At 42.6% G+C, this 16600-nt stretch overlaps 2 protein-coding genes across 11 annotated transcripts in view; both read left to right on the top strand.

The window, feature by feature from the left end:
• pam (peptidylglycine alpha-amidating monooxygenase) overlaps window positions 1-8731 on the top strand; it is a 57105-nt gene extending 48374 nt beyond the window's left edge. For 2 of the 4 annotated variants that reach the window (XM_018744811.2, XM_018744815.2), the window contains 7 exons: window positions 623-826; window positions 1360-1478; window positions 2029-2128; window positions 2475-2528; window positions 2795-3046; window positions 3499-3558; window positions 7932-8731. In XM_018744811.2, coding sequence (XP_018600327.1) covers window positions 623-826; window positions 1360-1478; window positions 2029-2128; window positions 2475-2528; window positions 2795-3046; window positions 3499-3558; window positions 7932-8110 — 968 coding nt within the window. In that variant the 3' untranslated portion in view covers window positions 8111-8731. The remainder of the gene's footprint in view (window positions 1-622; window positions 827-1359; window positions 1479-2028; window positions 2129-2474; window positions 2529-2794; window positions 3047-3498; window positions 3559-7931) is intronic. The other 2 variants (XM_018744814.1, XM_018744813.1) reach the window with 1 other exon arrangement.
• Window positions 8732-15473: 6742 nt separating this feature from the next.
• Window positions 15474-16600, top strand: part of ppip5k2 (diphosphoinositol pentakisphosphate kinase 2) — a 32511-nt gene continuing 31384 nt past the window's right edge. For all 7 annotated transcript variants that reach the window (XM_029252739.1, XM_029252737.1, XM_029252742.1 and 4 more), the window contains exon 1: window positions 15474-15636. The gene's annotated coding sequence lies outside the window, so the exon portion shown is untranslated. The remainder of the gene's footprint in view (window positions 15637-16600) is intronic.

Here is a 16600-nt window from a genome sequence, read left to right as displayed (position 1 = left end):
TTTAAAACAAGAATGCACATTACTTTGTTAACCTGGTGAAATCCAATCAGAACACACCTTTATGTGTTTTAAATAACATATCTGAGATTTAGATAATCGGGTAGATCTTAGTTTATGCAACAGGGATTAAATCTATAGCCATCTTCTCCAGAAACTCTGTTAAAAATAAGATGTCAGCGAATTCTGAATCATTTTGGTAAATTATATCAGAAGATGAGCCCTCCATGGAAAATGTATTTCCCTCATGAGGTAAAGAGTAGGACAGTGCAGCACTGAAGTAATGTACTACTTCTATATACAGTTTCGTAAATTAATCCTGGAGCTATAAAACCAATGGCTTGACCCACAGTGTGTGTCATAAAGGCAGCAACGATTCCTTCATACTTCCTCAACAGTTACTGCTGAAATTTTACAGCCCGCTGCAGAACTCAAGATACCCGATATGATAACTCCTAAACTACTCCTCCAGTGTCACTTTGTTGAAGTACTCGGCATGCGCTGCCTAACGTATCGCAAAAATAAATTTTTTAAGAGTGATCGCTATTCTATAAAACATTATTCTTATAGCCCTTTGCACTTAGTTTTCTTTCAGACATTTTAAGCTTTTTCACATTTTTTTCAGGGTCTTCAGACAGACGGAAAAGGCTCCCGTTCAAGATCCCTCACAGCTTGACCTTCTTGCCAGACAAACGGGAGCTCTGTGTTGCCGACAGGGAGAATGGCCGAATCCAGTGCTTCTTGGCTGAGTCAGGAGAATTTGTAAAGGAGATAAAGAAGGATGAATTTGGGGGAGAGGTGTTTGCTGTCTCTTATGCCCCTGTACATGGTGTGTATAATGCATTTTCTGTTTTAGTCCAGTCCATCATGTGCCATATGTATATATGTATGTTCTGACTTTGTGTCGTACTAAATATTAAGGTGAACTGGTGATTCTAAATTGTCCTTGGTGTTTATATGTATGACTGGCATCCTGTCCAGGATGTACCCTGCCTCATGCCCTAGGCTACTGGGACAGAGTCCAAATCACCATCGTCCCTGCACTGGATGTATGATTATGGGTAGAGAATAAATGAATGAATCATACTAAATATAGCTTTCGTTTCCTTATTTTAGGCAGCACCCAATGGCTCCATTATGACTCACGAGCTGGCAGTGAAATTTAAAATGGACTATGCATTTTTAGAGATTTCAGTAACTTCCTTTAGTAAATGAAAAATGTAAATTGTCACTAAACTGGGGATTGGATCCAGTGCTGTTTTCAGAACTGCAATTATTAATGACTGGATTCAGATGCCAAACTGTATATTAATTCATCATGTTGTGTTGCTGCCTACATACTCTTTCTCTCTGTTCTTCTAGGTGGCTTGATATATGCAGTAAATGGAGAATCTGGTTATGGTCAATCAGTACCTCTCAAAGGTTTTGTCATTGATTATTCAACCAAACAAATTCTCGACTCTTTCAGCCCAGACTCACAAGTAGGTTATATTTTAGTATATCTTATATCCGTGCAAAATATGTGCCTAGCAGGTGATTCTCACCATTTCACCTTTGAACACAAAGATGTGTATTCTTATAAAACTGAAGGCCACAGTTCTTTGCTTCTTTAAAAATTCAGACTCCTTGGAGAGTTTACAGGGAAGTGTAAAATAATTCACTCAGTATTAGTGGCTCAGTCACAACATTTTGGTCTCTGTTGCCTTGTGCTATCTCTTTCTCTGGTATTTGAAGGGATATATGATCCCATCTCAATGTACTGTTGAAGGTCTGTTGTTTTTGTTTATAACATGGTAAATTTTCGCTGAAATAGATTTCTGTACGGTTGCTTGTCCTTGCTGTTTTATTGTTTGGCTGTTACTCAAGGACCAATTGAATAAATTTTCACAAAACTAGCAATTGAGCCTCACAAGTTTGGAGTAGCTTGTGTTGAGGTGAAATATTGTAATGGATTTCAAACCTTTAACGTAATTGAATATTGCTGATAAGCTAATCTATTTGACAAGGATGCTTTCCCTTTGTTTTACACAGGAGTTCAAAATGCCACATGACATTGTTGTCAGCAATGATGGAAGCGTCTTTGTTGGAGATGTAGCAACTGACTCGGTCATAAAGTTTGTCTCCTCTGAAAGTGAGTGTTTTTTAAACTTGACTTTTAAAATTCTCAGGCCCTCTCAAAGTTGTCTTCTTTGATATTGATATATTGCAGTTTTTGCAATACACAATAAAAATGTATTAATTCAGTTGTTAAACCTGCCCTGCAAAAATGCTTGTGTCACTCATGTGAAACATTAATTTAAATTTTTAAGGTAGTTTTTTTCCAAACCGTGAATGAAAAAGCAAAGTTAATTCAGTGAACCTTTCCCTGCAGTTTTTTTGTCAAGTACATTATGTGTACTGTTTTCAGAAGTCTGTTTCAGTGTTGTGATGAAATTCATTTTCTCAGATGTGCTTTCATTTTCATTTTTTATTTTTAGAAGCAGAGCATCGATCTGTCAAAAAAGGTGGAATTGAAGTCCAAGAAATTGAAGGTGTGCCTTATACTTGTTGATGGTTTGACACGTGTCTTTATGAAAGGTTAGGGCTGACGAAGCTAAACCCTTCCTGTAAATAAGACCCACGGTTGATTGTATCTTTTTCCCATGCTTGTATTTAACAGACTTACTGGAGATAATTGCTGGTGTTGTATTTGTTTTTTTTTCCTCTCTGTAACCTTCATGTCTGAAAAGACAGTAGCTACCAAAGGGCAGAACGATGTGTGTATGTGTTTTTTTAACTATTAATCTCCTTCATCCAGAAAGTGAGACATTTGTCCAGACCCATTTGAAGCCCCTGCACAAGCTGCCAGTACAGACCCCTGACTCTGGACAGCTGAAAGTCCCGGAGCCCCCTCGTAAGCCTGAGGAGAACCACAAGGTGGAGAGCGTGTCTAAGCAGAGTGTCCAGGGCACATCAGCAGCCATCATCACCACACTGCTGCTCATTCCCCTGGTGGTGGTTATTGCTTTGGGTGTGTTCATACGCTGGAGGAAGACCAGAATGTACAGAGGTAGGGAGCAGCTCCCAGGGTACTGTAGTATCAGACCTTGAACAATTACGCACCACTGCTCTCTAATTACGGAAGAAATAACTGTCGAGAGCAACATTTGAAGTAAGGTATTCTTCACTGAAAATGGCAAACACTGAATTCAGCTTTTTTTTTAATCAAAATATGAATGTTTTAAATTTCAGGCAGTTGCTAGGTCCCACAAAAAGTATGAAAACTAAATACAAAAAGAGAGCTTTGTTAATCAAAATCTTCTCATTTCACTTTAAACAGACTCATTTTGGATCTCAGAATTCTTTAACATATTAGACAACAATATTATATTGCTTCCTGTTGTATAAAAAATATATTGTAATATGCCTCAGAGTAATATCAATTTACTTTGAGCCATATTTTGTTGATTTAAATTAAATGAAAAGCAAGGTCAGCTTTATTTGTTGGTGTCTTTATACCAGATGGCAGTGAAGTGAAACTGGAACCCAGTTCTTCTGGAGGACTACTCGAAAAAATCAGAGGTAAGTGGGATCATTTACCCATTAACTTATATGCACTAATCCATCTAATTAAAGTTTTTAGAAGCCTGTGGCACAGTATATTTGCCCAAATACAGTTATTCTTACAGACATTCTCTTTTTCCACTCATGGTTAATGGCTATATGTAGAAATATCTGTAATGGCTATCAGATTAATAGGAGTTTATTAGAAGCGTTAAGCATAAAATAGTTAAACCTTGATGTGGAATTAAATAACCTCAGTTTAGAAATGGTCACAGAAAATGAAGAAAGCAGAATATTTTCATTGTAATACATAATGGGGAAATGTTGCTGTAGTTGTAAATCCATTTGTGGCATTTGAATTTTTGTGAATTATTTTACATAACATAAGTAACATATTCCTGTTGCATGGTGGCACTTTTGAACCCACTGGTGCTTCATAGCTCCTGGGCTGTAGGTTCAAATGTTGGTTTAAGTGTGGCTCAGTACTATGTGTGGAGTTTGCATGTTCTCCCTGTGTCTGTCTTAGCTCTTTTCGCACAGTATGGTCATACCCTGAAATAGACATGTTCAAGTTTTGAGAATTCAGCTTTACAAGGAGCTTCATCTAATGCCCACTTCAGGTTACAGATGTGGATTTTGAATGTGTCCCGACATCTGAGACATTTTCATTTATTCATTTAGTAGACACTTTTCTCCAAAGTCACTTACAGTGATTTTTGTGTGTATTTAGCCAACACCTTTATCCTATTTATTTACTTTTATCACAAATGCATACATACATACACACACTATGGGCAATTTAGAGTGACCAGCTACTCTGGAACTTGTTTTTTACTATGGAAGGAAACCAGAGCACCTAGAGCAGATCATGCAAACTCCACACAAACTGAACAGGAATTGAACCTACCTTGAATTGCGCAGCCCAGGAGTTCAGAGACACTTGAAGTAATTGTGCTTATTTTAAGGACATTTGGTGATATTTTAGCATAAATCCATGTCAATTTTGGGGCTCAAGAATTCTGAAAAAATTTTTCGCATTGACAGCAATGGTAATTGTGTCTTTGTGTTATGGGTTCACCTTAAAGAGGGTTTTTCAGGAGTGAGTTTTTTTAAGGTGGGTGAAGACTGTGTATTTTTGTGTGCGACAGAGAGATCAACTCCTATTGTGTTTTTGACACGATGGTCAGGTTGGTGTGTACACTGGAATCTTGCACAGAATTCAGTGTGAAAACAAAGGTTGCAATGGACAGCAGTATAAAGTGTAAAACTGCATTGTTCTGAAATCAGGCTTATTGCAGACAGACTGAACGCTATACCAAATTGTGGAACGGTGACTGTATCTGGGGGAATTGATGAGCTGTAGTGTGTTCGAGTGTGTGAATTGATTTGTGGCAGCCCCCCCCCCACATCTGTCTCTGGATGTCCAATTTTCCCATTGTCTAGTGAAATGTCTGCTGGAACGGAGCACCCCTCTGAGCTTCCCAGGGGGTGGGGGTGGAGCAGCTATAGTTGTCTGATGTGCCAGGCACAAAGGAAATCGTTGTCTGGCCCACCTCCGGCAAGTGACTTGATAAATTTAATAACCCTTGTGATTTCGTCCTCACTCCGGGTCTGCTGGGAGACCCGGGAGAGGAGATGTCCAAACAATCTGGCCTAGTGGATGAATGCACTGTATATCCGGCAAGGCACAGGGGTTGGAACATCCATCTGTTTAATGAGATATCAGAGGGACTCTATTCCTGATTGTAGTCTCTCAAATACTTGCATGTCATGGACTTCTGCCTTCACTGTCCGCCACCATGAGGAGAGAATGTGGACAGGCCAGCAGCAGCGTATTATGGTAACCATGATATAACTGCATGCAGTTAACGCCAGTCAAGACTCTCCGTCAGCCAGAACCTAAAGCCTGTTCTTTTCGAGTTCTGCTTGATGGCCCTTGAGTACTGCTTAGAGCCTTTGCCTTTTTGACATACCTTGGCTGTGCCACAGAAAATCCAGGGCAAGTTAAAAAAAAAAAAAAAAAAAAAAAAAACCATTTAGTCTGGAAACAGAACCCAGCATGCTGTGCTACTCTCTACACACACAAGGTCCAAAGCTGTGTGAAACAGAGAAGCACTTGCTCTTTCTGAACCATCCTTTCTGGATTTGACCTTTGAAAGGAATGCTGAGCTTGACCCAACCAAAGGTTGAAGCATTCAAGGTCATTTTTTTAATCTTATATATGATGTTTGTTTATTTGTATGTTTGTTTCAATTAACCTTACCATTTTTTTTCTTTATATAACTGTATATTTTATTAAAGAAAATCTTGTTAATTACTTTAATCAAGTGTATGACAGCAGTTCCCCTCCCGGGAGTTGATCTGGCAGCCTTCAAATTACAGTACAAGTCTGTGCTCTTAATCACTACGCCAGGCTCTGGCTTTACTTCAGCAAGCACAATTCAGACTTTGACACTAAAGTAAGGAGGGAAGGGAACTCTCTGCCTGCCCCACAGTACCCTCCTGTGATAAAGAATAAAATTAAGAGCAAAGCTACATTAGTTTCTCTCAGCAGAAGGAGTTACCAGGGCACTTCTCTTTCTGAAGGCAGTGTTTGACCCAATTTGACAAATGGCTGTGGTCTCCAGCAGGTCTAAATGGACTTTGACACTGGCGAATTCACATCAGCAGTCTGGTGATGTCTTATGAAATAGTTTCATTCCGTTTGTGCACAGTGATTAAATGTCGCACTGTATGAAAAATTGTCCCTCTGGCAATATCCTTCGCTCTGAGGACCAAGGTTACTTTGCTAACAGTTACAATTCCCACGATGGAGCAGAAACAGGGAGCCATTCAGTATTAAAGATGCAGTGCAAACGAAGGGATGTCTCGTGAGAGAGCAAAGAAATGCAATTCATGTAACTTCCAGGCCCGTCACTCCTTTATTGTTGTGGATGTGTTCTGGATGACTTTCCTTTCATCAACAACATAATGATGAGCAGATGTAAGAATGTGCCTTGCTATCATAATATGATACAATAATACGATAATAGACAGCATTATCTGGGGATAAGTCAAAAATCAAACCTAGTCACATCATCCGGTGCAGATGGTCTTGTGAATACAAGTGTTCAAATGATGTACTCAGAACCTGTGGGTTCCTGGCTTTTGTTTCAAGCTGTTTCACTCAGGTTGGAGGTTTCTGTTAATAAGGCAACGCTGCACTGAGTTGTTCTCGCAGTCATACTTGTAAATTGAATACTTTCTTAGTAAAGAATAAAAATTCTTCATGGCGTTTTCTAAAGTTTGGAAACGTTTTTAAATTTTACACTTGATGTCCACTGATATAATTTCTGTATGAATATTAATGTTGTGGGGGGTGCGGTGGTGCAGCAGTTTTGGCTGGGGGCCCGCTGTGTGGGGTTCGAGTCCTGCTTGAGGTGCCTTGCAGCAGACGTGTGTCCCTTCCCCCTTTGACCTTGGGCCCTGTCTTGACAGGTTAGGCTTTGGTTTCTCCGCGATCCTATAACCGGTTGTAGGCATTGTGTGTGTATTAATGTTTTTTGATATTAATACAATTCTAATGTTTAAAAGTATGTACAAGACATAATACAGACACCCCTTGAATTACGCAAAAAGACCATTCTTCAACCCCTTACGTAAGTCAAAATTTACATATGTCGGATTGCCCCCCTCCCCACCATTCAACATAATAACATTAATAATTTTTTTATCTCAGTTCTTCCACTTTGACGTTTCTTCATTATTGTTGTTTTCATGCTAGCTGTTCCTTTCACATGCTCCTTTATATGTGCAGCATCCTTCACTATCGTATTCACAGTTGATACGGCTAAACCTGGTCCCCGTGCTATAGACGATAATCTTTGTCCACCGTCATAAGGGGGTGCGGTGGCGCAGTGGGTTGGACCACGGTCCTGCTGTCCGGTGGGTCTGGGGTTCGAGTCCCGCTTGGGGTGCCTTGCGACGGACTGGCGTCCCGTCCTGGGTGTGTCCCCTCCCCCTCCGGCCTCATGCCCTGTGTTGCCGGGTAGGCTCCGGTTCCCCGTGACCCCGTATGGGACAAGCGGTTCTGAAAATGTGTGTGTGTGCGTGTGTGTGTATTTTGAATTTCATCTCCAAATCGATTGCTGTACACTTGCAAGACGGTTCCCATTTTCCTTACATTACATGCATTCGTTTAACAGATGCTTATTTATGGATTTATGTAAATTGAATTTACGTAAGTAGAAGGGTGTCTGTGTGCTTTATACTGACATGTTAAATTGTAGGTTCTTGTTTATATTTCTTTGTGTTATCAGTGTGCAATTAAAACTCTTCATTAGTAAATACTGCAAGTTGTGTTTGGCTATATCAAAAGTGAGGTTGTGTGCTGTCCTTTTTCTGCCACACAGGTAAAGCAGGCGGAGGGTTGAATCTGGGCAACTTCTTTGCCACCCATAAAGGCTACAGTCGCAAAGGCTTTGACCGGCTGAGCACAGAAGGCAGTGACCAGGAGAAGGATGATGAGGACGCCACCGACTCTGAGAACGAGGAGTACATTGCCCCGCCACCCCCATCCACCTCGTCCTAATAGCCCCCACCATCAAGAGTGCCCACCTTCAAAAGGGCCTTCTGTCCCCTGACTCTTATTGCTGACCAATCTTCTTGCTCACGTGTTCAGGATGTATTTTAATTGTATATGTAATTGTCTGCCTTGGCTGCCAACATTTTATTTATTTGCGCAAAAATTCCTCAATAGACAAGTATGACTGTCATTTTATTTATAAATGGATGGGGTCAGATTTTAATTACACTGGTAGCTCAAAGGATGTAGACCAGATTGTAATTTGTACTAGGAATGAGAAAACTTTATTTTTCCAGTCAAAGTTCAATTTCTTCCAGTAATATTTCAGCCGAATGGGATGTTTAAGTTTCCAGGTTATTGGTCTAGTACTTTGATTGACCAATTTTATCTGTACATTTGTGCCTTTTAAAGTATGTATTCCGCCTTCTGCAGCACCAGTTATTACAGATGTGCCACATTTTAAAAAAAACAAGCTGCTATTGTCACCTGTATTTTGAATTTCATTATTGCATTCATGGACAAGAGATTATTATTATTATTATTATTACGTATCTAAAACTATTTACTCAATTTTCCAATCGGATGTGAGATGTGTCTGATATTTATTGTGACATACTGAGGTTTTATTGCCAGAACACTATTTTCAGTAACAATGTTATTTGTGTAATAAAGTGTCTGCAAAGCATACTCTTTTTTCAGATGTTTTTTTTTTTTTCAAAAAAATCTTTGCTTCTCTGTTTTTTCCATACTGTTAGTGATATATTAACATCCCATGAAAATCTGTATGACATGTCAACAAATTTTAAGTGGAAATTAATTTGGTGGCATGATAGCATGTGTAGCAGGTACCGCTGCCATCTCACAGCACCTGGGTGTAGGTTTGAATCCACATGTTCTCCCCATGTCTCTGTCGGTTTCTTCTCTCAGTCCAAAGGTGTGTTTCAGGTTTATTTGTGAATCTGAATTGCCAGGAATGTATGTGTAGGTATCCTGTAGTGGACTGGTATCTCATCCATGGTGTAGTATTCATACCCTTGTGCCCATTGACTCCAGGATGGGCTCTGGCCTGTAGCAACCCACAGAAGGATAAGCAGTTAACAAAAGCAAGGGAGAAATTAATCCCCATCTAATGCATTTTAATTAAACATCATGTGTACTGCAGAGCAGTGCCTTTAACGCTACAAAACAGGCGCCATTGCTGAGTTTACACACACCTAGGTCTTCTTGTGTAACTTAAATACTTTACTCAGCAGAAAAATGGTAACAAAAATCAAAATATCATGATCAAACAGCATAAGGGGTTTAAAAATTGCCTTGACAACATTACACTATTACACATCATTTGACACAGTGGATAGTTTGTGTTGGACAGCATTGTGGCGCTGCAGCCTCGCACTGTATTGGCCATTCTGGTGTAGGTTAGAGTCCGGCTCAGTCTGTGTGGAGTTTGCATCTTCTCCCTGTGTTTGCGTAAGTTTTCTCCGAGTGCTCTGGTTTCCTCCCACAGATATGCAGGTCAGGTGAACTGGTGATGCTGAATTGCATGTAGCATGAACATGTGTGTGTGGGACAACTCCATGATGGACTGGCATCCCATCCAAGGTGTACCCTCCTCCATAAATATACCCAGTGATTACAGAACAGGCTTTTGATCCTGACTAGGACATGTGGTTAGCAAAAGTGAGTGACTGTAGTATATGTTGCTCTGAATGTTGCACATTATCACAAGCCAGTAAAAAAAATTACCTTGGTCGCAACACATTATTCTTTGAAATCTTTTGCAAAAGCAATACGCCATTGGATGAAGTATGCTCATAACTGCCATTTGACATACATATTTCATAAACTAGCTTGAAGAGGCACATAGACCTAATTAAACAAGCTTGAAAAAATCCGGCCTGACAAAGCAACCATCAACCGAAGAAAAATGTAGACAGCGCTCTGAGTGGAACTTTCTCAAAGGTGCTTGTGGTTGGAAGGACCTCTGGAGGCAGATAAAGGTACTTGTGATTGGAAAGTTATTGTTCAGTTGGATTTTTATTTAATTGTTTTCATTCTACGTTCAATGACTCATGCTTGTATATTGAAATTAACATTAAAGCATCATATACATTTTAATGTATAGATGTATATTAGTGCCCTATCCCTGGTGTGTATCAGTATGGCTGAGGCTGTTTATTTTTAAACAAACTGCAAGTTGGATTTAACGCTCTGTGGTTTTTTTGCTGTTGTTGCACAGGACATTACAGTATGTTCTTTTATTGTAAGTTTTTAGTACACATCGTTATCATTATAATGCCTTTGTTAAAAACAACATATAGGTATGACACTGAATGTCACTAAACCTTGCCAAACCACTTCAGTGTTTCTTGCATATGGTTTACAAAAATGTTTTAACCCCAAGTGGGACTTGAACCCCAGACCCACCAGAGACCAGGACCTAGCCAAACCTGCTGCACCACCATGCTCCCCTGGTAACAAGTCACATTTAGTCTCTCGCACGCACGCACGCACGCACGCACTCTGAACCTCTCGTCCCAGACGGGGTCGCAGGGAACCAGAGCCTACCCGGTAACACAGGGCATGAGGGGGAGGGGACACACCCAGGACGGGACGCCAGTCCGTCGCAAGGCACCCCAAGCAGGACTCGAACCCCAGACCCACTGGAGAGCATGACTGTGGTCCAACCCACTGTGCCACTGCACCACCGCACCCCCCGTATTTAGTCAATTACTTGTAATCATATCAATGGGGGGGGGGGGTTGCAGTGGCACAGCAGGTTTGGCTGAGGCCTGCTCTCTGGCAGGTCTGGGGTTCAAGGCCAGCTTGTGGTGCCCTGCGATGGACTGGCACCCCATCCTGGGTGTGTCCCCTCCCCCTCCAGCCTTATGCCCTGTGTTGCTGGGTTAGGCTTCGGTTTGCCGCCACCCCACTTGGGACAAGTGGTTTCAGTCAATGCGTGTGTGTGATTTATCTATGTTACTTCTGAATATTTCACATTCTGTTGTTTTAACTTTCTTTTTAAAACAATCCAATTACACTTGTCTTTGTCTGTCACTGTTAGCAAGTAACAGTATGTAGTAGATTATTGCATATTATGTGTTACCGACCTAACACATGAGCGGTTTGTTAATACTAAAAACAGTTAACATTTCTCTGCACAATGAGAAAAGCACAGTTTAGTGCTGACCAGTCAGGAGCTAGTGTTGAGTTTTGAGTGTTGAGTATTGTCCTGCTTTGGCTGACAACCTAGAGATGACTCTTATAACTGCTACTGGAGAGGTATGGTCTTATTTACTTATTATAAACATCTTATTTTTTCAAAGATATGTTAATATTTGGCGCAGTGGGTTGGACCAGGTCCTCCTCTCCGGTGGGTCTGGGGTTCAAGTCCCACTTGGGGTGCCTTGCGACGGACTGGCGTCCCGTCCTGGGTGTGTCCCCTCCCCCTCCGGCCTTACGCCCTGTGTTGCCGGGTAGGCTCCGGTTCCCTGCGACCCCGTATGGGACAAGCGGTTCTGAAAATGTGTGTGTGTGTGTGTGTGTGTGTGAGTTACTTTGATTCAGATTAGGTTTCCTAATGTGCTGAACTGCTAGCTTAAATATACAGCTTTAACTCTTAGAAGAAATACAAATTACAATTGTATTTCTGTATCTGTATAAATTATATTTGTATTTCTAATCAACAACTTAATTTCAAATATAAAATTAGATATTGTAAATTAAACTAATCAAAGATCTTATAGTTACCAGACAAAGCAATTTACAATGTTCATTAAGCTATTCATAGCAATTTACCCATTTATTCAGCAGGGTAATTTTTACTGGAAGAATTTTAGTTGCTTTGCTCAAGGCAACAACAGCAGTAGTGGGATTTAAACCTAGGTCCTTCAAGTGGAAGGTGGCTGCTGTAACCACTATACTATCAGCTGGTTGAAAGAAGACCACACTGTTAAGTATTATTAACCAAAAAATGACAGTGTACTAGGTATGATTCACCATCATTCATCTGACATCTTTGTCTATATCAAATTACAATGTAAGGTTTGTGTGAGCTGCATACAGTTACTGTATCTAGCTGTTTATAGAGGTGGGTAGTTTTTACTTGAGCAGTTCAGGATAAGAAGCTTGATCAAGGGTACCACAACAGGAGCAGAGATTCAAACATGTCCTTTGACTACAAGGTAACAGCTGTAGCAACAACACTACCTACTACCCTGAACAAACAGTTACATCATTCATTTATCTTTCAGCTGACACCGTTACCCAAAGTTATTTACAACCAATATGGAATTCATGCTCCCTGAAACATATCCTTTAGCAACATATCTGTGAAGTGTACATGGATGTGTAAGCAGTGAACACACATTGTTGCCGTAATTATCAAATACTATCACAGAATTAGTACTCATAGATTTGTTACATTATTATCATCGGAGAACACATGTCATGGAGCTACGCTGTTTGCAGCTTTTTTAGTAATGGAAATAAATAATTCACCAAAAATAAATCAAATTAACATCCAGAAATACACGGTTGAGTCACATTATTATGACCACCAGCTAATATCCAGAGTAACCGCTGTGTGCAGCACGGACAGCAGCTAGACAGGCTGGGAGTGACTCAGTAAGGTGGTGGTAGGTTGTCACAGGTATCTGGAGCCATGATGACTGCAGTGTATCCCACAGCTGCTGGAGGGTGCGTGGCGGAGGATCCATAGAGCGAACATGACGATCGAGGTGGTCCCACAGATGGTTAATTGGGTTCAAGTCTGGGGAATTGGGGGCCAGGGAAGTACTTGGAAGTCTTGGTCGTGCTCTTCCAACCGCTGTCGGATATTTTAGAAATACTGCCACCCTTGGCCCAAAAGCTGATAATCATCCCTTTTGCAACTCTGATAAATCGCCCCTTTAACCCATGACAGCAACGAGTGATATGTGGGCAGACGGCCTATTGCACACCTTATATACCCACAAGCCAGCTCACAACACGACGTACTTCATGGGCTACGCGCTGCCGACGTCAAATGCAGGAGGTGGTCATAATAATGCAACTCGACCGTGTATGTATGTATGTATCTGTGTACTGCCTTTTCTAACCATTTACTTTCTCATTTAGGTGATGTACAGAAATAGCATATTAATTGTGTTGTTGGTTAACATGTTAACAAATATTAACACACACACACACACACACACATTTTCCGAACCGCTTGTCCTATACGGGGTCACGGGGACCTAACCCAGCAACACAGGGCGTAAGGCCAGAGGGGGAGGGGACACACCCAGGATGGGATGCCAGTCCGTCGCAAGGCACCCCAAGCGGGACTTGAACCCCAGACCCACCGGAGAGCAGGGCCGTGGTCCAACCCACTGCGCCACCGCACCCCTCCCTCAAAGTAACTCAATACTGGAATACTTTTTTTGACCTGAAACATTTTTTTTACCTTCACTCATGTAAATTTTTGGATGAGAACTTTAACCCGAGCAATGCTTTTGTACTTTCACTGTACAGTGTTGTTTTTGACTATCTTACACACCTCCACGATTTTATGCAAGGTTGATTGCATGCAACCTAAAGGTAGGGCAGTAGATTGTGTAGCAACTTTGATTCATAGTCTGAAATGTATTGGTTAGAGCACTCACATGGGCCCTGCTGCAGTATTCTAGAACAAGTTTGCTAACTGAATTGATCCGGTAAAATATCCAGCTGTATAAAGGGATAGTTTTTTCCAGTGTTGGCTGAGCAACAACATACTAATTACAATAATAATAATGAAGCCCAAATGGGATACATGGAAGGATGAATGCCATCTTGATCATGTTTCAAAACATGACTAAAACATTTGCTCCCGAAAGTCCAGCACCTGAAAAGGTGTTAAGTAAGATAGTCTCCCTGCCTCGTGAGCGAACAGTGAGGACTTCTACAGTATTTTTTCTAGCTATTTCCTTCCAGTAAGGTAAAAGCAGTTATTCTGCAATGTAGGAAAAATACGTATCACTGTATTGTAGGAGGGGGTGCAGTGAGCTTGGCTGGGGCCTGCTCTCTGGTGTGTCTGGGGTTCGAGACCTGCTTGGGGTGCCTTGTGACGGACTGGCATCCCGTCTTGGGGGCATCCCGTCCTGGGTGGGTTCCCTCCGGGTGGATGGGTTTCCTCCAGTCTTGCGCCCTGGGTCTGGGGTTCGAGACCTGCTTGGGGTGCCTTGTGACGGACTGGCATCCCGTCCTGGGGGCATCCCGTCCTGGGTGGGTTCCCGCTGGGTGGGTGGGTTCCCTCCAGTCTTGTGCCCTGGGTCTGGGGTTCGAGACCTGCTTGGGGTGCCTTGTGACGGACTGGCATCCCGTCCTGGGTGGGTTCCCTCCGGGTGGGTGGGTTCCCTCCAGTCTTGCGCCCTGGGTCTGGGGTTCAAGACCTGCTTGGGGTGCCTTGTGACGGACTGGCATCCCGTCCTGGGGGCATCCCGTTCTGGGTGGGTTCCCTTCCCTTCTGTTCCCTTCCCTCCAGTCTTGCGCCCTGTGTTGCCGGGCTAGGCTCCGGCTCGCAGTGACCCCGTTCGAGACACGCGGTTTCAGCCAGTGTGTGTGTATTGTAGGACTTAACACATCTGTAGGAAAGCTGTAAGTTTATTCATCTGGAGGGTAAAGGAAACACATGCTTACATGGCTCAGTATACCGAGCAGCTTGGCTGTTTCAAAGAAAGGCCAGATGTCTGCAAATATAGACATAACTACACACACAAAAAACAGCAGTGAGGAAAAATGAAAAGAACGTGGCAAATATACATGTGCCTCTTAACATCTCTTGGGAAAACTGCTTTCCATGTGGCGTGCGGCCATGTAATTATGGAAATGATGCCGCCCTTGCGAAGTGAGGACATCTGAGTCAAGACTTTTGAGAACAGGGCTCTCCATCTGGCTTCATAGTGTAGAAATGATGAGCATTCCCTTTCTAGTGTATTTAACCGGTGACAAGTGAGGTGACATAAATAAAATGTGTAGAAATTGTGAACCGTGTCTCCACTGTGGATTAAACACTGAGGCAGTGTAAATAAAACTATTTCTAAATTGTACATTCCCTCTGCTGTGGATTAAACTGTGAAAAGTGAGGTCCTGCAAATAAAACTGGCAGAAATTTTGAATATTCCCTCCACTGGAAACTAAACGATGAAACGTGAGGCGGTGTAACTAAAATGCTCTGGAAACTAAACCCTTCAACGAAGAGCCAGGGAACGCGAATAAAATGGAGAAAAGATTAAAATTTGCCTCTACGGCAAAGTAGCGAAACGCCGCGAACGCTTGTCGTTTTCCCGCCCCTTTATGACGCGACGTCCCGACGCTGACGCCGCGCGTTACCGTTGCTGCTGCTGCTGCTACCGCTGGTAGTTTCTGTTTTGTGGTGGCAGCGCGTGGGTGAGAAGAAAGCGCGCGGTGTGCTACGCAGTTCCCGGATGCAGATGTCATGAGCAGCAAGATTTTTGAGGTAGTGCAGGGCGCTGCGGTGCAGAGTGAATTATAAGGAGAAGTGAGGCCAGGTGAGTGAGTGGTTCTTCTTCCTGGACGGGTTTGGAGAGGCGCCGTCGCTAGTCTTGACTAGTCTAGATGCCCCGCGCCTGAGAGAGAGGACGAGCGACTCGGGGAGGCGAGCTGAGCTGGAGCTGAGGAGGTGGCGGCGGACGTTGTTAGGTAAAGCGAACCGACCGGGGCGCAGGTCACCTCAGCGCGAGCGGCCAGAGGCGGGAGCTTGATGCGGGAGCTGGTGTCCTCACGCGGCCAGGCGGTTGCTAAGCTAACGATCGCTTGGGCAGGAAGTGGCCGGACACACAGCGATGCTGCCGGCGGTTTATAAAGGTAGTCGGACGAAGTAAATGAAATAAAATTAAAAAAAGAAAAAAAAAAAGCACGCTTAGGTTCTTGACCTCAGGTCGGACATCAGTTCAGTTTGCTGAGAGACACGCGGGACTCGCGCGGCTTGGCTGATGACTGTTGACAGCAGAGCAGTGTCGTTGACAGCCGCGTGTTTGCAGAGACGAGGAGGCCTTTTAAAACTGCTTGCATCGTTAAAACCGAGCTTGAGAAAGAAAGACGGACGGGGAGAAACCCTTATAAGCTCGTAGACAGCAGCAGAACGTGGAGATGTTTCTCACTGCACGCACACACTTCCTTCACAAAAGTTCCTTAGTTTTTGTGCAAGGCGACTTACTTGGGGTGTTAATCAACTTTACTATGGTTATACTTATGCGACTAATATGGAGCAGGGTATTCTTGCTGCCCCAGTTCAGGGTGAGTACCTTGACCAAGGGTGCAAGAGCAGGACTGGAATTAAAACCATTAACGATTGCAAAACCACTACGCCACCTGTTGCCCAGTAACGGCACAACAGTAACCCAGGGACACAGTTTATAGGTGCAGTGTACATATTTGCTTCGGTTGCTCATCTGACATAAACAGTTGAAGTCGTCGGTAGTGATCAATTACGGTCAAAGTACGTAAAGCCTG

The sequence above is a fragment of the Scleropages formosus genome, chromosome 6, assembly GCF_900964775.1.
Source record: "Scleropages formosus chromosome 6, fSclFor1.1, whole genome shotgun sequence".
Taxonomy (NCBI): Eukaryota; Metazoa; Chordata; class Actinopteri; order Osteoglossiformes; family Osteoglossidae; genus Scleropages; species Scleropages formosus.
Note: the sequence above shows the minus strand (reverse complement) of the source record. Positions and strands in the feature narration are given on the sequence as shown.